General features: G+C 40.6%; 1 protein-coding gene across 5 annotated transcripts in view; it reads left to right on the top strand.

The window, feature by feature from the left end:
* The window catches only part of LOC132830691 (protein TANC2), a 996,151-nt gene that overhangs the window by 795,622 nt on the left and 173,681 nt on the right, over positions 1 to 26,848 (top strand). For all 5 annotated transcript variants that reach the window (XM_060848498.1, XM_060848499.1, XM_060848500.1 and 2 more), the window contains 3 exons: positions 10,692 to 10,923; positions 14,054 to 14,220; positions 16,867 to 17,474. In XM_060848498.1, the coding sequence (XP_060704481.1) occupies positions 10,692 to 10,923; positions 14,054 to 14,220; positions 16,867 to 17,474 (1,007 nt within the window). The remainder of the gene's footprint in view (positions 1 to 10,691; positions 10,924 to 14,053; positions 14,221 to 16,866; positions 17,475 to 26,848) is intronic.

Genomic DNA, 26,848 nt, shown 5'->3' with positions numbered 1-26,848 from the left:
TGAGCCTTTCATTTGTGAGGATTCAAATTGAAGCTGACCAGCATTAAGATTTGGTTTAAACAAATTAAATAATGGCCAATTGAAGTCTTGCAGAGAATAAAGAATAAAGAGAGAGTTGCTACAGATACAAGGTTAAAGAAATATGGATAAGACAAATAAATATCAGGAATAGGTACCAATAAATTTCACCTTGATGTTACAGTTCTTTCTTGCTGAAATGAAGAGGTTAACTCTTGAAATCAAATCAAACACTTGCAGTAGTTTCTCTAATTGAATAGTTAAAGTTATTTGCACAGGTACGCTCATTGAGTAGAATAGGTTTTGTGAGAGAGGAGATTTTGTGTCCCTCATTTGTTCTGCAGTTATCGTAATTAGAGATTACTTAAACTCCTTTGGCGGAACTTTGTTTAGATTAGATTCCCTGCAGTGTAGAAACAGGCCCTTCGGCCCAACAAGTACAAACCGACCCTCCGAAGAGCAACCCACCCAGACCCATTTCCCCCGAATGATGCACCTAACACTGTGGGCAATTTAGCATGGCCAATTCACCTAACCTGCACATTTTGGACTGTGGGAGGAAACCGGAGCACCTGGAGGAAACCCACGCAGACGCGGGGAGAATGTGCAAACTCCACACAGACAGTTTCCTGAGGCGGAAATCAAACCCGGGTCCCTGGCGCTGTGAGGCAGCAGTGATAACCTTGTGTCACTTTAAATCTGTATCCATTAGTTCTTGACCCTTCAGCCCAGGACAGCAGTTTCTCTCATAGCTACTCTGATTATCACCTCATGATTTTGAACATATATTTGAAATCTTTCTCTCAAATATCATCCAGGAAAAGAAGCTCCGTATCTCCAATCTATCCTTATAAGTGAAGGCTATCATCCATGAAGTAACTCTTGTAAATCTTTCCTGCATCTTTCTACAGATTTCACATTTTAAAAAGCATTGTATACATTATACCTCCTATTTTGTTGATTGAATGAAATTTCACTCATCTCCCATTTTTACAGGAACTGTAATTCCTCATGCGCAGTGTGACAGTTAAACACATACAAATCTCACAGTTATATACAGAAATTCTACCTTGTATACCTTTAATAAGTTAATAAAAAAAGGCTTAATCTTATTTCACCCTCTAGAATTTAGTGGCTTTTGATATCTTACAACAGATTTGTTGTCTAATTATGTGCAATTTGCACACAATTTCTCAGTAACATTTACTGAGCCAAATGATAGAGAACAACTTTCAGAGACTCATGGGCTTTCCAAAATAGAGGACAAGAAGAAATTGTGGCTAAGAGCTGCTCATTTTTGAAGTATTTTAGGTTTTGGAGGTGATTTCCTTGAATTTGAGGAGTAGGAATTACTGTTTTATAAGCCGTTGCAGTGTTTTGGAACTTTAGGGGAGAAAACAACGGCACTTTAAAATGGAGGAAGGCAGACAAAAATAGAGACCACGTGGTCAGAGAAAGAAACCTATCTGCACAGCTATTGCCTTTTCTGTTTGAGTTAAAGTATCTCTGGGCATTGGAGTGCATCTAGGAAAAATTAACAAAAGTACAATTCACAGCTGACCTTGGGGTAATCTGTGTGGGAGAGCTCATAGCACGGGAGAAGCTAAGTACATAGATTTTAAGTATAACCTTGCTGTAAATCTGTGAATAAAGTAGATACTTTTTTGATTAAAGTTTAAAAATATAAAAGATAGGTACTAAGTTAGCCTGGAGCTGTGTTTTTTAGAGCAGTTAGCCGGTATTACTTTCTGGGTCTGTAGTTTGCTAAGGTGCAAAGATGGCTTTTAGCAGAGTACTTCCTGTTGGATGTGGGAGATGAGGGAGAGTTTCTATGTTACTGATGATTATATCTGCAGGAAGTGTCTTTAGTTGTGAATCCTATCAGATCGCATGGATCGGTTGCCTCCAACTGCTGGTCCAATGAGGAATTTACAGGAGCTGCAAGTGTGATGGATAGCAGTTAGAGGGAGGGACAGAAACCTCAGATACAGTCAGGTAGATGGGTTACTTCCAGGAAAGTTAGGAGAGGGAAGCAAGTAGTATAGGAGTCTCCTGTGGATATCCCCATCTCAAGCAAGTATGCTGCTTTGGAAAATGTCAGGAGCAATGGACTGTCAGGGGAATGTCCCATGAACAGCCAAATTTCTGGTACCGAGACTACTCAAATGTAACAGGGGAGGGTAGTTAGGGGACTCTCTATTCAGAAGCACAGACAGATCTTTGTGTGGCCAGCAGCAAGAAATTAGATTGGTGTGTTACCTAACTGGTGTCAGAATCAAGATATCTCTGAGAGAGTGCAGAATGTTCTCAAAGGGAAGAGGGATCAGCAGGAGGTCATTGTGCATATTGGAACTAATGACATAGGAAGAGAAAAGGATGGAATTCTGAAGGGATAATATAGTAAGTTAGAATTTAACAAGGAGGTCTTGGAGGGTAGCAATATTTGGATTACTCCCGGTGCTACGAGCTAGTGAGAATAGGAATAGGAGGATAGAGCAGATGAATGCATAGCTAGTGTAGGGGAGAAAGGTTTACATTTTTGGATTATTAGAAGCTCTTCTGAGGTTGAAGTGCCCTATATAAGAAGGACAGGCTGCACCTGAATTGAAAGAGGACTAATATACTGGTAGGCAGATTTGCTCGGGAGGATTTAAACTTGTAAGGTACAGGGGTGAGACCCAGGGAGATAGTGAGGAAAAAGATCAATCTTAGGCTGGTGCAATTGGGAAAAGGATCGAGGCAAACAGTCAGGAACAAAGCAGAGAACAAGGCAGGATGATAAACTGCATTTATTTCAATGGAAGAGGCTTAATAGGGAAGGCAGATGAACTCAGCATAGTTAGGAACATGGGACTGGGATATCATAGCAATTACAGAGACATGGCTCAAGGATGGACAGGACTGGCAGAGAAATGTTCCAGGATAGAAATGCTATCAGAAGGATAGAAAGGGGGGCAAGAGAGGATTGCGAGTGGTGTTTTAGATAAGGGGTAGCATTACTGCTGTATTTAGGGAGGATATTCCTGGAAATACATCCAGGGAAGTTATTTGGGTAGAACTGAGAAATAAGAAAGGGATAATCAACTCATTGGGACTGTACTTTAGACCCCCCCACCTTCCCCAATAGTCAGTGGGAAATTGAGAAACAAATTTGTAAGGAGGTCTTGGTTATCTGTAAGAATAATAGGGTGATTATGGTAGGAGATTTTAACTTTCTAAACATAGACTGGGACTGCCATAATGTTATGGGTTAGATGGAGAGGAATTTGTTCGGTGTGTACAAGAAAATTTTCTAATTTAGTACATGGATGTACCTACCTAGAGAAGCTGCAAAACTTGACCTACTCTTGGGAAATAATGATTTGGGGTGCCAGTGTTGTACTGGTTGTATAACATTAAAAATCACACAACAGCAGGTTATAGCCCAACAAGTTTATTTGGAAGCGCTAGCTTTCGGAGTGCTATTCCTTGATCAGGGGGCACAACCACCCGATGAAGGAGCAGCACTCTGAAAGCCAGTGCTTCCAAATAAACCTGGGGGAAAGTGAGGTCTGCAGATGCTGGCGATCAGAGTCAAGTGTGTGTTGCTGGAACAGCACAGCAAGTCAGGCAGCATCCGAGGAGCAGGAGAATCGCGTTTCAGGCATGAAGGGCTCCATCCTGAAACGTTGATTCTCCTGCTCCTCATATGTTGCCAGACCTGCTGTGCTTTTCCAGCAACACAGTCTCGACTTGCACATAAATCTTTTGAACTATAACCTGATGTTGTGTGATTTTTAACTTTGGGAAATAAGGCAGGACAAGTAACTGAGGTGTCAGTGAGGGATCATTATGGGGCCAGCTACCATATTTCTATTAGTTTTAAAATAGGGATGGAAAAAGATAGACCAGATCTAAAAGTTGAAGTTCTAAATTGGGGGAAGGTCAATTTTGACAGTATTAGGCAAGAACTTTCAAAAGTTAATTGGGTGCAGATGTTTGCAGATAAAGGAACGGCTGGAAAATTGAATGCCTTCAAAAATGAGATGAGAGTCCAGAGACAGTATATTCCTGTTTAGGTGAAAGACAAAACTGGTAGGTATTGAGAATGCTGGATGAGTAGAGAAATTGAAATTGAATCCTTAGAAGAGTACAAAGGCCGTTGGAGTATACTTAAGAGAGAAATCAAGAGGGCAGAAATGGGACATGAGATATCTTTGGCAAATAGGGTTAAGAAGAATCCAAAGGTTTTCTATAAATTCATTAATAACAAAAGGTTAACTCGAGAGAGAATTGGACCTCTCAAAGAGGCAAGTAAGCCTACTTGTGGAACTTCAGGATATAGGGAAGATACTAAACTAGTATTTTGTCTCAGTGGTTTATGGTGGAGAAGGATATAGAAGATATACAGTGTGAAGAAATAGACTGTGACATTTGAAAAATGTTCATATTACAGAGGAGGAGGTGCTGGATGTCTTAAAATACATAAAGGTGGATAAATTCCTAGGACCTGATCAGGTGTATCCTAGAACTCTGTGGGAAGCTAGGGAAATAATTGCTGCGCCCCTTGCTGAGATATTTGTATCAATGAAAGTCACAAGTGAGGTGTTGGAAGACTGAAGGTTGGCTAATGTTGTGCCGCTATTTGAGAAAGGTGGCAAGGAAAAGCCAGGGAACCACACACTGGTGAGTCTGACATCTGTCGCGGGCATGTTGTGGGAGGGAATCCTGACGTCAGGGATTGTCAACATGGCTCTGTGCATGGGAAATCACGTCTTACTAATTTAATTGAGTTTTTTGAAGCAATGAAGAGGACTGATGAAGGCAGAGTGGTGGACACAATCTATATGGACTTCAGTAAAGTGTCCAACAAGGTTCCCTATGGGAGACTGGTTAGCAAGCTAGACTGCATGTAATATAGTGAGAACTAGCTATTTGGATACAGAACTAGCTTAAAGAAAGAAGACAGAGGGTGGTGGTGGAAGGTTGCCTTTCAGACTAGAGGCCTGTGACCACTGGAGTGCCATAATATTCGGTGCTGCTCAACTGCTTTTCATCATTTATTTCAATGATTTGGATGTGAACGTAGGAGGTATAGTTAGAAAGATTGCAGATGACACCAAAATTGGATGTGTAGTGGTCAGTGGAGAAGGTTACCTCAAGAGCACAATGGCATCTTGATTAGATGGATCAATGGGCCAAGGAGTGGCAGTTGGAATTTAATCTAGCTAAATGTGAGGTGCTGCATTTTGGAAAGGCAAGTCAGGGTAGGACTTATACACTTAATGGTAAGGTCCTGTGGAGTGTTGCTGAACAAAGAGACCTTGGAATGCGGGTTCATACTTCCTTGAAAGTGGAGTTGCAGGTAAACAAGATAGCTAAGGGGGCATTTAATATGCTTTCCTTTATTGGTCAGAGTATTGAATATAGGAATTGGAAGGTCATGTTGCAGCTGTAGAGGACATTGGTGAGGCTACTTTTGGAATATTTTGTGCAATTCTCATCTCCCTCCTATTGGAAGGATGTTGTGAAACATAAAAGACTAACTATTAGCAGATTTGGTTAGTTTGAACTGTATGGAGAGGCTGAATAGGCTGGGGCTGTTTTCCCTGGAGAGTCGGAGGCTGAGGGGTGACCTTATAGAGGTTTATAAAATCATGAGGGGCATGGATAGGGTAAATAGACAAGGTCTTCCCCCTAGGGTGGGGGAGGTCAGAACTAGAGGGCCTAAGTTTAAGTTGAGAGGGGAAATTTTAAAAGGGGCCTAAGGGGCAACGTCTTCACGCAAGGTGTGGTGTGTGTGTGTATGGAATGAGTTGCCAGAGGAAGTGGTGGAGACAGGTACAACATTTAAAGGGCATCTGGATGAATATGGGACTAGATCTGATTGTCAGGGTAAGCGGCAGGGGCTTTAAAACACCAATGTGTGGAAAGCCTGTTTGATTGATGATTAGAAAATATAAGGATTTCAGTTGCAGCATCACAACACACTGGCATGTCCCATTTTGTTCTCCTTATTTAAAGAGAACGTAAGTGCAATAGAAATGATTCAGAGGAGGTTTATTGGACTGGCACCTGGAATCCCAGGTTGACTTGTGAGGATAGGTTATACAGCTTGGACTTGTTTTTATTGGAGTTTAGAAAAGTAAGAGGTGACTTAATTGAATTGTATAATAACCTGTAAGATTTTGACAAGCTGGACATGGAAAGGGTGTTTCCTCTCATGGCAACACCTGGAACCAAGATCATTATTTTCTGTCCTGTGTGACTTCAGAATTCTCTGCCTCAGAAGGTGGTGAAAGAGAGGTATTTGAATATTTTTAAGATGCAAGTCAATGGATTCTTGTTAGGATAAAGTTATTGAGAACAAATGAAGATGTGGAATTCAAAGCAAGCAGATTTGTCATGATCTAATTGAATGCCAGAGCAGGTTCAAGTATGGCCTACTCTGTCCATGTTTAGTATGTGCATATGAAGAATACAGTGTAAATAGAGGAAAACTGTTAACAGTGGTGAGGGTTGATAACTATCATAGTTAATTAAAACTTGCTTTACCAATTGAAGTCTTTATTCAAGTTTATAAACCTACTTTAGTTGCTAGTCTGTTATATTTCCATTTTTGTTGTTGCTGTTTACAAAATGGTGCATCTTTAATTTTGATTAATAAATTTCTCCCCAAACTTGAGCAGAATGGGCAATCCACTATATCAAGAAATGCCTTTTTAAACTCCTGGTACACGGAAGGAGAGGGAGAAACTTTGTACAAATTTGCATTGTTTATATTTTGCAAAGGCTCCTGTTTCTCTAGTTGATATTCAAAGACATCTTCTCTGCTTCCGACAACTATTTATTTTCATGAAGTTAATTATTGAGAAGTGTGTAATGTGCTATATGGTATATTGCAGATTTTTTTTTTATCAAGCTGTTCATAAAAAGTGGGATTTGAATTTGGGCCTTCTGATCCAAAAGAGAGACACTACAGTACCATCATAAGAATCCTGTTTGTTGAATTGTAGACTGATAAACTGTGAATTTGTACCTCTAGCCTGTTCTCTGTTCTTCATCTTTCGGAGACCAAATCAATAAACAATTCATGACAGTGTAGTAAACACCACCTGCTGGCACGCTAGAGAGTAGCATGTCTGATTCCTGTCTCATATCTTTGCCAGCTAGAATGTGAAATGAATCATTTATAAAATGCCTTTTTTGTATTATTGTTCATTCTCTGACTGCCAATTGTATGTTTAACATAGCTTTCAGTACAGGCTGCGGAAGTCATTTTCCTATTCTGAATAAAAGCGAAGTCTTAATGAACTCATTGCTTTAGTTTAAAATTCAAGGGCAGAATCCTGGGTCCAAAAGTAACAAAAGGGTGAATTGAAGACAATGTTCTAAGGAAACCCACACAGCATCAATATTAAAGCACTCTCTCATCAACTCAAAGTCCTGTTCGCTGTTTTATCGTATTTCTGAGACTAATTTTATGCTTGTTGCCAAGTACAAATGCATCTTTTATTTCTATCCTTAAATTACAAACAAAGCTGAAAATCAGGGCTGACCCTAGTCTGTATTGGGTTCAAACAGAATTCTTTTATAATTGTCAATGAGTGAGTCATCCAGCAATTATTTAAAAAGACTATTTACTCTGAAGTAAGATAAGAAAAGATACTTACACTGTAGATACTTCTATGTTATTAAATCTTTAATTATGGTAATCACTCAAATATTTGGATCAATGTGGCTCAAGTTGTGCTTTTCTTTAAGAAAGATTGTAAAGAGAAGCCTTGGAACTGTAGTCTCTGACATTGATGGTCACCAAGTTGTAGAAGGTGATTCTGAAAGATAGGATTTATATGTAATTGGAGAGGCAAGGAAAATTAGGCATGGTTTCGAGTGAGAGAAATCTTATCTCACATACTTGATTGAGTTTCTTTGAGGAAGTAACCAAAAAGATTGATGAGAGCAGAGTGGTAGATGTTGTTTACTTGGACTTTAGTAAAGCCTTTGATAGGGTTCCACGTGGTAAACTAATTCAGGGTGAGCTTGCTAATTGGATGCAAAATTGGCTTTATAGTAGGAGACAGAGGGTGATGGTGGAGGGTTGTTTTTTTTTTCAACTGGAGGTCTTTGAACAGTGGTGTTGTGCAGGGATCAATACTGGTTCCACTGTTGTTTGTCAATTATGTAAACAATTTGGATGAGAATATAGGAAGCATGGTTAGTATGTTTGTAGGTGACACCAAATTAGTGATATAGTGGACATTGAAGAAGGTTATAGGCACAGAGTCCTACAGGATAGAGACAGGTTCTTTGGCCCAAACTGGTGCATGCTGACCTAAATGTCCATCCACGCTAACCCCATTTCCCTGCATTTGCCTCATATCTTTCTTATCTGTTCCAATCCATGGTGTTGTCCAAATGCCTTTTAAATGTTGTTAATGCACCCGCTTCAACCACTTCCACTGGCAGCTTATTCCATATGTGTACCACCCTCTGTGTAAAAAAAGTTACCCTTCAGGTTGCCTTTTGTTCTTTCCTCTCTAACGGATGCCATCTAATCCTTGATTTCCCAACCCTGGGAAAAAAGACTGAATGCATTCACCTTATCCAAGCCTCTCATGATTTTATGCACTGCTAATAACATCCCCCTCAGTCTCCTACACTCTAAAGAAAAAGTCCTAGCTTGTTCAACCTCTCTCTATAACACAAACCGTTGAGTCCTGGCAACATTCTTGTAAATTTTTTCTGTAGTTTTTCCAGTTTAATAATATGCTTCCAAGCTAACCAAAACTGAACACAATACTTCAAGTGTGGTCTCGCCAATATCCAATACAACTGCAACATAATTTCCCAACTCCTATACTCAATGCCATGACTGATGAAGGCCAGTGTGTCAAAAGCCTTCTTCGCTCCCCTGTCTACCTGTGACTCCAACTTCAGAGAACCGTACACCTGAATTCCAGGGTCTCTCTGTTCCACTATACTTCTTTAGGCCCTACCATTCACCATGAAACTCCTACCTTAACATGACTTTACAAAATACCAGACATCACATTTATCTATATTAAACTTCGTTTGCCATTTCTCGGCCCATTGCCCCAGCTGATCAATATCCTGCTGCAATTTCTGATCATCTTCTTCACTGTCCTTGATACATCCTATTTTAGTGTCATCAGCAAACTTAATAATCATGCCTTGTACATTCTCTTTCAAATCATTGACATAGATAACAAACCGTAGTGGGGCCAGCACCGACTCCTAAGGTACTCCGTTAGTCACTAGCCTCCAGTCCAACAAAATCCTTCCACTATTACGCTCCATTTTCTCCCATCAAACCAATTGTGTATCCAGTTTGCCAGCTTGTCCTGGATTCCTTGCAATCTAACCTTCCACAGCAGCCCACCATGTGGAAGGTTAAGTTGCATGGAATCTTTATCAAAGGCCTTACTGAAATCCATATAGACTATGTCCACCGTACTGCCCTCATGAACCTTCTTGGTCACTTCATCAAAGAACTCTAACAAATTTGTGAGGCATCATCTCCCACTTATAAAACCAGGCTGACTATTCCTAATCAAGCCCTGTTTTTCCAAATGAATGTGTATCGTATTTCTCAGAATCTTCTCAAGTAATGTACCTCTCTCACATGTTATCTAAGATTAAAATAGAATTTGGATCAATTGGGTCAATGGACTGAGGAGTGGCAGATGGAGTTTAATTTGGATAAATGAGAGATATTGCTTTTTTCTGTCTTTTTGATGTGATGCAGGTGATCGCATAGACCTTCTGTTCCAATGATACCGGGTCTGTTCGTATCTTTTGAACTCCTTAATCTGTCTGATTCATCTTAGTATCCTCCACCCCCTTTCTCTGTTCCTGTGACTTCTGTCATGATTGCACTCACTTTCTGTACTCCCTGTCCTCCCTTCCTCCTCTTTTTCTCTCTCTTTTCTTCCTTTCTCTCTCCCTCACACACAAAGGTTTGGCAAAGCTAGAAAGATACTTGATGTTTGTATTAATCACACGTACCTCCACTGAGAAGTAAGTCACACTGATCTTTTCCCTGTTGGATCTCAGGTTGAATCCAGGTGTGGGACTTTTTTTTTCCCCCGACATCTGTTAAAAGATATATAATGAACTGTCTTTGAATAGTATTGTTTCATGTCCCAATATGTGTTATCTTCAGTACAACTTTCCCACTTTTGTTTAACATTTCATTTGCACTTAAATCATCACTGATGCCAGGACCATCAGCATGATGCCTGATGAGTTGTAATATTTCAAATGGGTAAAATCAAGCCAAAATTGCATCATAATTTTGTCAAAAGTTGAAAGCCTTAACATTATTTAGCTAATCAGAAACTTTTTTAAACATTTATCAATATGTGGTTCAACTTTGATAATGCAGAAAACTGATATCTGAAGAAAATCAAAGCACTATTTTGGAGGAAAATTAAAAATTTCTAAATTGACAATGTTTTGTTGTAAATGCTTTTAAAAGTTCAGGCCTAATGCTGTCAAATTCAATAAAGAGCTGTAATTTGTTCTGCCACATTTTGTTAAAATTTGAATTTCCCAATAATAAAATTCCACCAGATTAAATTCTTGGCATTTGCTGTTAATTTTATTGACTCTAAAGGGCATTTTATAGATTTAGATAAAGATGAATCTACTCATTCAACTTTTCTTTCCAGGTGGTAGCTTATCATTATTGCCAAGCAGACAATGCCTACACCTGCTTAGTCCCAGAGTTTGTACATAATGTTGCAGCTCTGCTCTGTCGATCACCCCAATTGGTTGCGTATAGGGAGCAGCTCCTTCGAGAACCACATTTACAGAGTATGCTCAGCTTGCGCTCTTGTGTTCAAGACCCCATGGCATCATTTAGAAGAGGAGTTCTTGAACCACTTGACAACCTGCGCAAAGGTAGGTCAAATCTTGTTACATAGAAATTAAGCTCTAGGAATTAGTTGTGACATATTGTCTGGACACTTTACTTTGGGGCACTTTACAGTGATGGGATTGAGATTCATTTGAAAATCTTTCATCTCAGCATTGTTTGTGTTGGATGCTATTTCACCTGATCCCTCCCTGCAAAGGCAAGTGAACATTAGACAGCATTTTTCAATTTTCCTGTGATTTCTGGGTGACTGTGAGCAAGCTTACGGTAGCATAACAAATATGTAGTCCAGACAGAAACCCTAAGAAGAAAAATAAGTGTAAACAGAATAACATACAATTCTGTAGAATAATTCCAGGTAGGCTGATTACACTGATATGTACAGTCGTTTTTCCAGGACCCAACTCTGAATCCAGACTTGCTGGATTGCAAGTTTCATTATTCTGCTTGTACTGGACTAAATCGAGACATATGGTGCCTGTCTCAGTTTAGTAGATGCAGTTCAGTTTATACCTCTTCATGATTTGATAGCCTGTAATATACTCAAATAATTTTCAGGTGACTGATACAAGAATGATTAAACCACTTTTCTAGTCTGGGAGAATGTTCTAAGTTTGTGTTTAAGCTTATCAGTGGGATTAGTACACCTTTAGCCTACATCTAATCGATGTTCCATTTCAGCTGCAGAAATGACGAACGCTATCTCCCTTTCTAGTAACGTTCTCTTGATCATGTAATTCATCCATTTAAAAACAAAATTTGGATGATTTCCATGGCCTTATTTCCATTTAAATTCTGTCATTTTTACACACCTTTTCTTTGAAAATAATTAAATCACTTTGACCAATTCCTACCATTAAATATAATTAAAACTTGTGCAAACATGGTCATAACCTCCAATGACAATGCATTTGTCAACATTCACTTTTTCTTAGTGGAGTCACAGGTAGACAGGCTTTTGGCACAAGGGCCTTCATCAGTCAGCGCATTGAGTGTAGAAGTTGGGAAGTTATGTTGCAGTTTTACAGGGCGTTGGTGAGGCCACACTTGAAGTATTGTGTTCAATTTTGGTCACCTTGCTGTAGGAAGGATGTTATTAAACTGAAAGAATGCAGAAGAAATTTGCAAGGATGTTGCCTGAACTCAAGAGTTTGAGTTATAGGAAGGGGTTGGACAAGCTAGGACTTTTTTTCTTCAGAGTGTAGAAGACTGAAAGGGAACCTTTAGAGGTGTATAAGATCATGAGAGACATGGCCCATGTGTATGTGCTCAGTCATTTTCCCAGGGTTGGGGAATCAAAGACTAGAGGGCATCAGTTTAAGTTTAGAGGGGAACCTAAGAGGCAACTTTTTTACGCAGAGGGTAGTACACATATGGAATGAGCTGCCAGTGGAAGTGTTTGAGTTGGATACATTAACAATATTTAAAAGGTTGTTAGACAAATCCATGGATAGGAAAGGATTAGATGGATATGAGGCAAGTGCCGGGAAATGGGGTTAGTGTGGATGGACATTTTGGTTGGCATGGGCCAATTTGGGCCAAAAGGCTTGTCTCTGTGCTATAGGACTCTATGACTCTTAGATGCCTAAGCTTGATGACAGAAATCCCTGATTTTAGTCAATTTATTATTTTACTCAAACAATAAGTACTGAAACATATTAAGATTTCCTCTTTGTCTTTGAAAACGATCAGACAGCTACAGTCATGATTTGGAGGTGCTGGTGTTGGACTGGGGTGGACAAAATTAAAAATCACAACACCAGATTATAGTCCCAACAGGTATATTTGGAAACACTAGCTTTTGGAGCGCTGCTCCTTCACCAGATGTTGTGTGATTTTTAACACAGAACTAATAGTTATCTTCACTTCTCTTAAAACAAGATATCTGTTGCTTATTATTTAAAGGAACCCTGTCAGAAAGTTGCATTCCAGTAGTTGAGAAATTATAACAACTGTGATCTCCGGTATACCTGAGATCCTTTGCTTTGTTCCTAATAGAAAAACTGATAAAGCATATGTGGTATTCCTCAAAAGTTGTATCTATGATCTGTAAATTATATTGATGGTCAGTGAAGTAGCTATCTCCCTCAAAGTCCTCCTTTTAAAAAAAATAGGAAGTTTGTCTCCTAGATTTTGTATGGTCCACAGTTATGCTGCATGAAAATGGTACTGTTCCGTGGCAGATTATATACCCTGAAATGTCTGAGATTTTTTTCCGGTCTTGAAGACTTCTGCCAAATGGTAATGCAATTACATTGTGTTCACTGGTTAAAGAAGATGAAATGAATATCAAACCAAGAAGGGTGGGAGCAAGGGTTATAAAACACCAGGGCAGTTGCTAACGTTTCAGCCAGATCTCTATACAGTGTACTTGAGCACTCTATATTCCCAAAGCTGAAATGGAATTTCAACAATGAAGCATTACAGGCTGTTTTTCTGCCAGGAAATGTGTTCCTCACTGAACAGATATTTAAATGGAAATCAATTTCCTTTTGTTAAAATAAGATGTTTGGTGAATCCATTGTGTGATGGAGGCCTGTTGACTCACTAAATGGTACTACATCAGGAATCTTCACTACGAATGTTATGTAATTTTCATGTTTTATTTATTCTCTCGAAGTAACGCTTTTCCAGAGTAATAAAGTACTTTAAGTATTTTTGTATTTTCAAGCAATACCATGTGGTAGGATGTAATACAGCGCTTTACATTGTATTATAGACAGATTTTGAACTTGTGCTAATTACATAAACAGCACACACTAATCCCCATGGAATATCATATTGATACTGAATTTCTTGGACATACCCAATCTGTGTCAGCTGTTACAGCCCAGAACTCCACTGTCAAGTAGTCTACTCATGTTTGTCTTTCAGTCAACAAATAATCGAGGAATCAGCATTACAGCCAGATTTAAGCCTCAAGATGAAACGTGTGGCCTGATCATTCAGTGATCTGTCTCATTCCCAGTCTGTTCTTCATCTGCCTGGCAGTTGCATATAATTTGATGTTCCACCATTTTGATACATTTCCTGTATTAAATCAAAGCTAACTTTAATGTATGCTTTTTAACTAAAATGTGTTTTGAGTTTTGTAACAATTTTGTACATGAAAACCCATTGTTATTTTGATAGTTATATATTTTAATTTCCTTCCAGAGCGAAAAATTGCAGATGAAGACTATATCCTCTTAATTGATGGCCTGAATGAAGCAGAGTTCCACAAACCAGATTATGGGGACACAATTGTGTCCTTCCTCACTAAAATGATTGGAAAATTTCCATCATGGCTGAAGTTAATAGTGACAGTTCGAACAACACTTCAGGTATGGTTATGTGACAGAAGGAGACAAAACTTATGAATGATCATTAAAGGTTGTCAAGGTAGGTTTGGATTTCTTGAGGTGCTAAGGGTGAATATTGAGTTTGGACTGAGATGACTATTTCAATTCTAGTTACCTGTAAGTGATAACGTTGTCATAGTCTTACCAAACCATGGGGCTGCTCTCTCATTAGAGAAACAACTGTTGGTGGTTTATCATGAGGATCATCATGCCCCAGATAACGGGAGAGATTATGATCAGCCAGTGTGGGAATTGAACCCAAACTATTGGTATCACTATGCTTTGCAAGTCAACCATTCAGCCAATTGATCTAACTGACCCCCAGTTAACTGTTTGTGGGCGGCACGGTGGCACAGTGATTAGCACTGCTGCGTCACAGCGCCAGAGACCCGGGTTCAATTCCCACCTCAGGCAACTGTGCAAACTCCACACAGTCATTCTCCCCGTGTCTGTGTGGGTTTCCTCTGGGTGCTCCAGTTTCCTCCCACAGTCAAAAAATGTGCAGGTTAGGTGAATTGGCCATGCTAAATTGCCCATAGTGTTGGGGCAGGGGTAAATGTAGGGTAATAGGTCTGGATGGGTTGCGCTTGGGTGCTTCAGTGTGGACTTGTTGGGCCGAAGGGCCTGTTTCCACACTGTAAGTAAGTAATCTACTCTAATCTAAACTGTACAATCTGGGTATGGAATAAATTTATACTGTGTATGTATGTTTACAAATCTAATAAAAGTTCTTTATTGTTGGGACACGCTATAACTTCATACTGACAATGCTCTGGCCTTGGAGCACATTGTGTTGACAAAAGCATAGAAATGGCAAAAGTCCTTTAAGTAGCTTTGGGATGTTAGAATTATCCAGATGTGACACCTGCATGGTATAAAAGGCATCACCCTCCCCTGGACTGTCAAATTGTTTTCCCAACACTAAAGCATCTGCTTCATCCTGAAGTTTGCCTTAGGCCAATTGTGTATATGTGTGCCGTTATTTAGTGTTAAGAATGTATATTAAATGTGGGGACAGTTTGACTTCTTCAAAGGATAATTTCACAGAATGGAGTGCTAGTCCACTGTCAAAACCTATCATAGAAATGCATGCCAGTAGGCCATTCAACCCTTCGAGCTTGCCCCTATCACCGTGGGTAATCCTTTATCTCAGTGCCGTATTCTGACTTTATCCCCATACCTCTTGATGCCTTCAGAATCTTCAAACATACTTATCAGGGCTTCTGTTTGAACATTACAATTTGTTGCAGAGACCAGGATAGAGAGGATAAAATCAACCATTTTCCCACTGGAAGTGTTGTCATGTGGTGAAGATAGTAACCAGACCCCTTTGTGATGCTCTGTGTTTGAATGGCCTTTTGACCTTCAATTAACAGTATCTCACCTGAAGATAAAATAATTGGCTAAAATAAGTAGAGCGCTGGTGCCTGCTTATAGAACTGTAAAACAGAAAAGTCGACCCCCTTCAAATGATGAAAGGGAAGGGAGGAACAGGGAGAAAAAAAAATTCAAGTTAATCAGATGATTTTCAGAATATTGCATTAGGTTGACATATATTAGAAAGGTTCAGAGAAATGTGACAAAGAGGAACTAGAGTGTGATGACATATATTTAGGTAATATGATAGAAATGAAAATCAAGGGGAAGATAATACTTTTTAAAACCCATTGCATTTTCATTCACGGCATGATAATATTTGTTGCCCATCCCTCATTGCCCTTGATAAGTCAAACTAGACCATTTCAGAGAGCAGTTAAGAGTTAGCCATCTTGTGTGGGTCAGTAGTCACATGTCAGTCAGACTGCAATAGGGCATCTGGTTTCCTTCTTTCAAGGATACCTGGTGAACCAAATGGATTTTTTCAATAATCTGGTAATATAGTTTCCACCATTACTGATACTATATTTTTATTCAGATTTGGTAATTAATTGAAATTAAATTTCCCAGTTGCAATAGAGGGATTTGAACTCATTTCTCCAGATCATTAGTCTTGGAATCTGGATTATTAATCCAGTAGCATTACCATTCCATCACTGTCTTCCTAATAAAATTCCTAAATAATAAATTACTGGCAGCAATTTCTCCTTGGAAAACCTGACTGCATCCTGATTGCTGTGTCTAGACATCCTGTCAAACAGATTGATGGGAGTGATTTCACAATAACTGTATGTCACCACACCCGGCTGTTTGCATGTTGACAAGGTATAGCTTCTTAAGTAGACTGTAACATTCGACAGTTTGGCACATAAAATGTCATATGGGCTGCAGAAGATGATTTGCTTTATAATAGTTAGCAATATTATTCCAATAGTGGATCATAAAATGACAAATTGAACATTTTGTATTTTATCTACTGCAGTGTAACATGTGTTGCTAATAGCTTGCACACTCGAATTTACCCAAAATGTTTGAGTTTTGCTTTGGACTTGCATCTAAATTAGAATCTTCTCCTTTATATTTGTGGACTTGTAGACAGAAAAGAACTGTTAGTGAGCTCTTATGTACCTTTTATACATTGTCAGATCCAAACAGTTTAAGTATTGTAATAATAATTTTTTAAGCTTTGACTGTTGCTGTGGTAACATTATCATCAGACCGTTTTTACCCTAAAAATAATGTTTTTCACAGGAGGTGGCTAAACTTCTTCCATTTCACAAGATATATCTGGACAAACTGGATGTGAACGAAGCAATAGACCAGGACTTGCAGGCCTATATCCTTCACCGAATCCACAGTAGCCCTGAAATCCAGAATAACATCTCCCTTAATGGTAAAATGGACAATACAACCTTTGGCAAACTCAGTACTCATCTCAAAGCTTTGAGCCAAGGGTCATATCTCTACCTAAAACTAACTTTTGACTTAATTGAAAAAGGTTATTTGGTGCTTAAGAGTTCAAGTTATAAAGTAGTACCTGTTTCCCTCGCTGAGGTCTACCTCTTGCAGTGCAACATGAAATTCCCTACACAATCCTCATTTGAGCGGGTGCTACCACTGTTGAATGTGGCTGTGGCATCCTTGCATCCTATGACAGATGAGCAGCTTTATCAGGCAATCAATGCGGGAAATATTGACGGTAACCTTGAATGGGAGGATTTCCAACAGCGGATGGACAATCTTTCCATGTTTCTGATAAAACGTCGGGATATGACACGGATGTTTGTTCATCCATCTTTTCGAGAATGGCTGATATGGAGAGAAGATGGAGAGAAGACCAAGTTTCTTTGTGATCCCAGGTAAGAAATTGTAACCAATGTTTCTTTTATGAGAAACCTGGGCAAACAAATGTGGAAACGCTGCTCATTTCTTTATCAATTGGGTAGTATTTAAAAACCTGAAAAACCCTACCCACACAGATTATCACGTTGCATCTATAGTGTAAGCAAATTGTAATGTGATGACACATGTGGAAATGTCACATTCTGACTGTGGTAAAGCCGTCTCACATCTTGCAACATTATAGTTCAGCTTTTACTGCATTGGTATCTAGACAATCTTTTTTTTAAAATGTGTTGAGTTGATTTTCTAGTGCTTAGAGCATTTGAATCATTTGACAACGTAAAATCAAATCATCTATGTCAGGTTCCACTTCAGTTGTGGCATTGATGAGCTTGTTTTAACTGTTTTTCTAACCCCCAGTCAAATATGCATTTGGGTAAAGAGCTAATTCTATGATTTCAATGCATTGAAATGTATTCTTGATATTCTTCTACAATTTGTTTGTTTTAGATATAATACAGTCGTGATACATGGCATAACTGAATTGGATTATTGGTTTCCTTTTATTATTATTATTATTATTAGCAAATATGAATGCCTACAGCTACAATCTAAATTCAAGATGAATTTGCATGTAATATTTGCAGGAGGTGGGTGTTCTCTGATGCAAGTGTCAGATTATATCTATCAAGTCAATATGCCTAATCTAACTAAGATCATTGGAAAAATGTTGTTTACACGTTGGTTTGTGCCTATCGAGAATTTTGCTGATTTCAACTTAGGTCGTGCTTACAGTATATGCAGAAATTAAGAACTGTGAGAAATGAATAACTTTTGAACTAATTGGAAATGTGCGAGATTGCTGACCTCCAAATCTCATGTTCAGCCTGGTCGTAAGTAATAGTGCGTTAACAGTCAATTTTTTTTTTAGATTAGATTAGATTACTTACAGTGTGGAAACAGGCCCTTCAGTCCAACAAGTCCACACCGACCCGCCGAAGCGCAACCCACCCATGCCCCTACATTTACCCCTTACCTAACACTACGGGCAATTTAGCATGGCCAATTCCCCTGACCCGCACATCTTTGGACTGTGGGAGGAAACCGGAGCACCCGGAGGAAACCCACGCAGACATGGGGAGAACGTGCAAACTCCACACAGTCAGTCACCTGAGTTGGGAATTGAACCCGGGTCTCAGGCGCTGTGAGGCAGCAGTGCTAACCACTGTGCCACCGTGCCGCCCACTATGCCACCGTGCTGCCCACTGTGCCACCGTGCCGCCCACTACTTTAGTCTACTTTCACAGAATGTGATTAGCACCAAGAGTCACTTCAGTATACAGCTATCTTCTTTCATGACAGTTCAGTCCTCTTCTCTCATTTCCAGATTTGTTGTACTTTTAATTGCATTTGCTATCATTTTCACTCTTGCTAATGTTTGTACTTGTCCCTGGAAAAGTGAACTCCAGATTTTTGTAAGCAATTTTCCTGATCAATTTTGCCATTCTTAATTTACATCGTCTATTATTCAATATTCATACATCTTTTACATTATCTTATTACAGAGGGTGCTGTCATCATCCTCACCCTGCTGAAAAATCTGTAGCTCATTACTTTAGTTAATCCTGCCTAATAGTAGCTTCTTAACTCGAGGCTTAATTTGTTTTAGGTTGTCCATGTAGAATAAGAAATTGAGTTCCTTAGCTCACAAATGATCTTGTACATATTAGGTGCCCACTTTCCTCACTATTCTTGTGGAATTTATTTCCACCTCCTAGAGCTGCAGCATGCTTCTGAAATCCCAAGACCATAGTTTCCCCGCAAAGTGGAGTGTCTCAGAAACTATGCTATAGACTTTATGTATATGTACCTTTCTCCAAGTTACCTTATAATCCTCTTGCTTGAACCTTATCTTTAGAGACTTTACATTTTAATTGTATCCACATTTTAAAGTCAGTTTTAATTCTTTACTACCCAGATCTTCCATTCTTTCCACATTTTCACTTTTCCCACGGATTCTCATTTCCTCACCTATTCACTGTTACTTTGTCTCCTCAATGTCTCCGACTGTTATTTAGGTGATTATTTATATTTCCAGCATTTTCAGGTTGTGCTTCCGATTTCCTGTATTTGCATAGTTTTACTTTACAATTTCTAATTTGTTCTACTATTCTACCAGTTCACAAACTACAAATTGCAAAACTAGGACTGTAGACAGGTGCTTTAAACTAAATCGGAGTGGGGAGGGCTCAGTTATAGGGGAAATTAGAAAACCCGAACTAAAGAAGGAGGTAAGAGTGCAGAACTCAGAAGAGGTTATTAAAATCTCCAGCACTGACATAGATAGGACAGAGTGTATGGAAAGATTTAGCTAACAAACTTCAAGCACACTGGACAAACAAATGACAATGAGAAGAGGGATGATTAATACAGGACTGAAGGTATTATATCTGAATACAGTATAAGGAACAAGGTAAAAACACTTTTGGGCAGATCAAAATTAGCAGGCATCTTGTGGTGGGCATCATGGAGACATGGCTGCAAGGGGATTAGGATTTGGATTTGAATATTCAAGGATATACATCCTATCGAAACGTTAGACACGTTGGCAGATGGGGGGGTCGGTGGCCTTCTTACTTAGGAATTACATTAAGACAATAGTAAGAAACAAATTAGAGTCAGATTGTGTTGAGTCTGTGTGGTTAGAATTGAGGAACCGCAAAGGTTAAAAACAACATTGTTGGGGACTACAGGCTCCAAATAGTAGTCAGGAGCTGGGGTGTAAGATACACCAGGAAATAGAAAAGATGTATAGGAAAGGCAAAGTTACAGTGATCATGGAGGATTGCATTCTGCAAGTGGGCTGGGAAAATCAGTTGGTAGCAAGATAAGGAATTTGTAGAACGTTTACAAATTGGAGCAGCTTGTGGTGGAACCCACAATACTGGATTTAGTGTTGTGCAGTGAGCCAGACTTGGTAAGGGAGCTTAAGGTGAGGAACCCTTAGGAGGCAATGACCATAATATGTTTGAATTTACTCTGCAATTTGAAAGGGAGAAGATAGAATCAGAGGTAATGGTATTACAGCTGAATAAAGGCAACTACAGAGGCATGAGGGAGGAGCTGGGCAGAATTGCCTGGGAGAGGAGCCTAGCAGGAAAGACCGTGGAGCAGCAATAGCAGGGGTTTCTGGGAGTAACTCAGGAGACACAGCAGAGATTCATCCTGAGGAAAAAGAAGCATGGTACAGGGTGGATGAGGCAACCATGACTGACTAGGGAAGTCCTCAGGGATAGCATAAAAGCGAAAGAGAAGCATATAATGTGGCAAAGGGCAGTGAGAAACCAGAGGATGGGGAAAATTACAGCTGCCAACATAGGGCAACTAAAAAGAAATAAGGAGGGAAGAGATTAAGTATGAGGGTAAGCTAGCCAGTAATATAAAGGGCGACTGTAAGAATTTCTTCAGATACATACAGGGCAAAAGAGAGGCAAAAGTGGACAACTTGTATTATCAAATAATGAATAATTACTTTGCGTAATATCCCAAAATTCAAGAGAGTGAGAGTGATGATTACCATCGCCAAGGAGAAAGTGCGAGAAAAACTGATTGGCCTGAAGATGGATAAATCTTGTTGGCCGAAAGGCCTGTTGCCACACTATAGGGAATCTAATCTAGGGAGTCTAATCTAAAAAAAATCAACTGGACAGATGGGTTTAGGATGTTAAGGGTTTAGATGGAGAGGAATTTGTTAAATGTGTAAAAGAAAATTTCTGATTCAGTATGTCGATGTACCTACTAGAGAATGGGCAAAACCTGACCCTTTAGAAACAAGGCAGGAGCAGGTCACTGAGGTGTCAATGGGTGTGCACTTTGGGGCCAGTGACCATTATTTCGCTGGTTTTAGAATAGTGATGGAAAAAGATAGACCAGGTGTAAAAGTTGAAGTTGTAAATTGGAGGAAGGCTAATTTTGACGGTGTTAGGCAAGAAGTTTCAAAAGCTGATGGGGGCAGGTAAAGGAACAGCTGGAAAATGGGAAGCCTTCAAAAATTAGATAGCAAGAATCCAGAAACAGTATACTCCTGTTTGGATGAAAGGAGAGGTTGCTGGTTTAGGGACTGTTGGATGACTAAAGAAATTGAGGTTTTGGTTAAGAAAAGGAAGGAAGCATATGTCAGTGATACACAGGAGAGATCGAGTGAATCCTTAGAAGCATATAAAGGCAGTAGAAGTATACTTAAGAGGGAAATCTGGAGGGCAAAATGGTGGCATGAGATAGCATTTGCAAATAGGGTTAAGGAAAATCCAAAGGGATTTAAAAAATATGTTAAGGACAAAAAGGTAACTAGGGAGAGAATAGGGCCTCTCAGAGATCAGCAAGGCAGCTTATGTGTGGAGATGGGGGAGATACCAAACAAGTATTTTGCATCAATGTTTTACTGTGGAGAAGAATATGAAAGATGTAGAATGTGGGGAAATCGATGGTGACATCTTGAAAAATGCCCATGTTACAGAGGAGGAGGTATGGAATGTCTTGAAGCGTATAAAAGTGGATAAATCCCCAGGACCTGATGAGGTGTACTCTAGAACTCTGTGGGAACCCAGAGAAGCGATTGCTGGACCCCTTGCGAGATATTTGTATCATCGATGGTCACAGGTGAGATGCTGAAAGGTTGGCTAACATGTTGCCACTGTTTAAGAAAGGCTGTACATCTCTATGACTTTATGACAAGGAAAAGCCAGGGAACAATAGACCGGTGAGCCTGACATCGGTGATGGGCAAGTTGTTGGAGGGAATCCTGAGGGCCAGGATTTATATGTATTTGGAACGGCAAGGACTGATTAGGGATAATCAGCATGGCTATGTGCATGGGAAATCATGTCTCACAAACTTGATTGAGTCTTTTGAAGAAGTAACAAAGATGATTGATGAGGGCAGAGCAGTAGACGTGATCTATATGGACCTCAGTAAGGCATTTGACAAGGGAGACTGGTTAGCAAGGTGAGATCTCATGGAATGTAGTGAGAACTAGCTATTTGGATACAGAATTGGCTCAAGGGTAGAAAACAGAGGGTAGATCAGATTACTTAGTGTGGAAACAGGCCCTTCGGCCCAACAAGTCCACACTGACCCGCCGAAGCGCAACCCACCCATACCCCTACATTTACCCCTTACCTAACACTACGGGCAATTTAGCCTGGCCAATTCACCTGCCCCGCACATCTTTGGACTGTGGGAGGAAACCGGAGCACCCGGAGGAAACCCACGCAAACACGGGGAGAACGTGCAAACTCCACACAGTCTGTCGCCTGAGTCGGGAAGTGGTGGAGGGTTGCTCTTCAGTCTGGAGGCCTGTGACCAGTGGTGTGCCACAAGTCTTGATGCTGGGTCCACTGCTTTTCATAATTTATATAAATGATTTGGATGTGAACATAGGAGGTATAGTTAGTAAGTTTGCAAATTACGCCGTAATTGGAGGTATAGTGGGCAGCTGATAAGGTCACCTCAGAATAAAAAGGATCTTGATCAGATCAACCAGTGGGCTGAGGAGTCGCAGATGGAGTTTAATTTAGATAAATGTGAGGTGCTGCATTTTGGAAAAACAAATCAGAGCAGGCCTTATACAGGTAATGGTAATGCCCTGGGGAGTGTTGCCAAACAAAGAGACCTTGGAGTGCAGGTTCATAGTTCCTTGCAAGTGGAGTCACAGGTACATAGGATAGTGAAGAAGGCAATTGGTATGCCTTCTTTTATTGGTCAGAGCTTTGAGTATGGGAGTTGGAAGGTCATGTTGCGTGCAATTTTGGTCTCCTTCATATCAGAAAGATGTTGTGAAACTTGAAAGGGTTCAGAAAAGATCAACAAGGATGGTGCCAGGGTTGGAGAGTTTGGGCTATCGGGAAAGGCTGAATAGGCTAGAGCTGTTTTCCCTGGAGCATCAGAAGCTGAGGGTGACCTTATAGAGATTTATAAAATCATGAGGACCATGGAGAGGATGAATAAACAAGGTCTTTTCCCTGGGGTGGGGAAGTCTTGAACTAGAGGGCATAGGTTTAGGTTGAGAGGAGAAAGATATAAAAGGGACTTAAGGGGCAACGTTTTCACACAGAGGGTGGTGCGTGTATGGAATGAGCTGCCAGAGGAAGTGATGGAGGCTGGTACAATTCCAGAATTTAAAAGGCATCCGGTTGGGTATGAATAGGAAGGGTTTAGAGGGATATGGGCCAAGTTCTGGTAAATGGGACGAGATTAGGTTAGGATATCTGGTCGACATGGACGAGTTGGACCGAAGGGGCTGTCTCCGTGCTGTACATCTCTCTGACTCTATGACTCTCCCCCAGAATTCTAGGGGAGATAGCTGAAATGATAGTGGAAGCATTAGTTGTGATCTTTCAGGAATCGCTTGAGTCAGGGAGGGTCCCAGAGGACTAGAAAATTGCTAACGTGAGGCCCCTGTTTAAAAAGGGAGTAAAGCAAAAGACAAAATTATAAACTGATTAGCCTAAGCTCAATTGTGGGTAAGATCCTGGAATCCATTGTGAAGGATGAAATTTCTGCATACTTGGATGTAGAACATAGAACAATACAGCACAGAACAGGCCTTCGGCCCACAATGTTGTGCCGAGCATTTGTCCTAGCTTAAGCATCTATCCATGTATCTATCCAATTGCCGCTTAAAGGTCACCAATGATTCTGACTCTGCCACTCCCACAGGCAGCGCATTCCATGCCCCCACCACTCTCTGGGTAAAGAACCTACCCCTGACATCCCCCCTATACCTTCCACCCTTCATCTTAAATTTATGTCCCCTTGTAACAGTCTGTTGTACCTGGGGAAAAAGTCTATGACTGTCTACTCTATCTATTCCCCTGATCATCTTATAAACCACTATCAAGTCACCCCTCTTCCTTCGCCGTTCCAATGAGAAAAGGCCTTGCACTCTCAACCTATCCTCATACGACCTATTCTCCATTCCAGGCAACATCCTGGTAAATCTCTGCACCCTCTTCAAAGCTTCCACATCTTTCCTAAAGTGTGGCGACCAGAACTGCACACAGTACTCCAAATGTGGCTTCACACAAGGTCCTGTACAGCTGCAACATCACCTCACGACTCTTGAATTCAATCCCTCTGCTAATGAACGCTAATACAACATAGGCCTTCTTATAAGCTCTATCCACTTGAGTGGCAACTTTCAAAGAGCTATGAACATAGACCCCCAGATTCTTCTGCTCCTCCACCTTACTAAGAACCCTACCGTTAACCCTGTATTCCGCATTCTTATTTGTCCTTCCAAAATGGACAATCTCACACTTGACAGGGTTGAACACCATCTGCCACTCCTCAGCCCAGTTCTGCATCGTATCTCAGTCCCTTTGTAGCTGATACAGCCCTCCTCACTATCCACAACTCCACCAATCTTCGTATCGTCTGCAAATTTACTGACCCACCCTTCGACTCCCTCTTCCAAGTCATTAATAAAAATTACAAACAGCAGAGGACCCAGAACTGATCCCTGCGGAACTCCACTTGTAACTGGCTCCAGGCTGAATATTTACCATCTACCACCACTCTCTGACTTCGACCGGTTAGCCAGTTCTCTATCCAACTGGCCAAATTTCCCACTATCCCAAGCCTCCTGACTTTCCGCATAAGCCTACCATGGGGAACCTTATCAAATGCCTTACTAAAATTCATGTACGCTACATCCACTGCTCTACCCTCATCCACATGCTTGGTCACCTCCTCAAAGAATTCAATAAGACTTGTAAGGCAGGACCTACCCCTCTCAAATCTGTGCTGGCTGTCCCTAATCAAGCAGTGTCTTTCCAGATACTCATAAATCCTATCCCTCAGTACCCTTTCCATTACTTTGCTACCACCGAAGTAAGACTAACTGGCCTGTAATTCCCGGGGTTATCCCTATTCCCTCTTTTGAACAGGGGCATAACATTTGCCACTCTCCAGTCCCCTGGTACCACCCCCGTTGACAGTAAGGACGAAAAGATCATTGCCAACGGCTCTGCAATTTCCTCTCTTGCTTCCCACATAATCCTAGGATATATCCGGTTAGCCCGGGGGACTTGTCTATCCTCAAGTTTTTCAAAATGCCCAACACATCTTCCTTCCTAAAAGGTATCTCTTCTAGCTTACCAGTCCGTTTCATACTCTCCTCTTCAACAATACGGTCCCTCTCATTTGTAAATACTGAAGAAAAGTACTCATTCAAGACCCCTCCTATCTCTTCCAACTTGATACACAGTCTCCCACTACTGTCCTTGGTCAGACCTACCCTCGTTCTCGTCATTCTCATGTTTCTCACATATGCATAAAAGGCCTCGGGGTTATCCTTGATCCTACCCGCCAAAGATTTTTCATGCCCTCTCTTAGCTCTCCTAATCCCTTTCTTCAGCTCCCTCCTCGCTATCCTGTATCCCTCCAACGCTCTGTCTGAACCTTGTTTCCTCAACCTTACGTAAGCCTCCTTCTTCCTCTTTACTAGACATTCAACCTCCCTCGTAAACCAAGGTTCCCCCACATGACAATCTCTTTCCTGCCTGACAGGTACATACACATCAAGGACACGTCGTATCTGTTCCTTGAAAAAGTTCCACATTTCAACGACATCCTTCCCTGACAGCCTATGCTCCCAACTTATGCTTCTCAGATCCTATCTTACAGCATCGTATTTACCCTTCCCCCCCACCCAATTGTAAAACCTACCCTGTTGCACGCACCTATCTCTCTCCATAACCAAGGTGAAAGTCACAGAATTGTGGTCACCATCATCAAAATGCTCACCCACTAACCAGCCCATCACTTGACCCAGTTCGTTACCAAGTACCAAATCCAATATGGCCTCCCCTCTGGTCGGACAATCTACAAACTGAGTTAGAAAAGCTTCCTGGACACACTGCACAAACAAGCCCCGTCCAATCTACTTGATCTAAAGAGCTTCCAATCAATATTTGGGAAGTTGAAATCACCCATGACTACTACCCTGTGACATCCGCACCTTTCCAAAATCTGTTTCCCAATCTGTTTCTCCACATCTCTGCTGCTATTGGGGGGCCTATAGTAAACACCCAACAAGGTGACTGCTCCTTTCCTATTTCTGACTTCAGCCCATACTACCTCCAAAGGCAAATCTCTCTCGAACTGCCTTTCTGCAGCCATTATACCATTTTTAATTAGCAACACCACACCCCCTCCTTTTTTACCACCCTCCCTAATCTTACTGAAACATCTGTAACCAGGAACCTCCAACAACCATTCCTGTCCCTCTTCTATTCATGTTTCCGTGATGGCCACAACATCGTAGTCCCAAGTACCAATCCACGCCTTAAGTTCACCCACCTTATTTCTGATACTCCTTGCGTTGAAGTAC

The sequence above is a fragment of the Hemiscyllium ocellatum genome, chromosome 32, assembly GCF_020745735.1.
Source record: "Hemiscyllium ocellatum isolate sHemOce1 chromosome 32, sHemOce1.pat.X.cur, whole genome shotgun sequence".
NCBI lineage: Eukaryota > Metazoa > Chordata > Chondrichthyes > Orectolobiformes > Hemiscylliidae > Hemiscyllium > Hemiscyllium ocellatum.
Note: the sequence above shows the minus strand (reverse complement) of the source record. Positions and strands in the feature narration are given on the sequence as shown.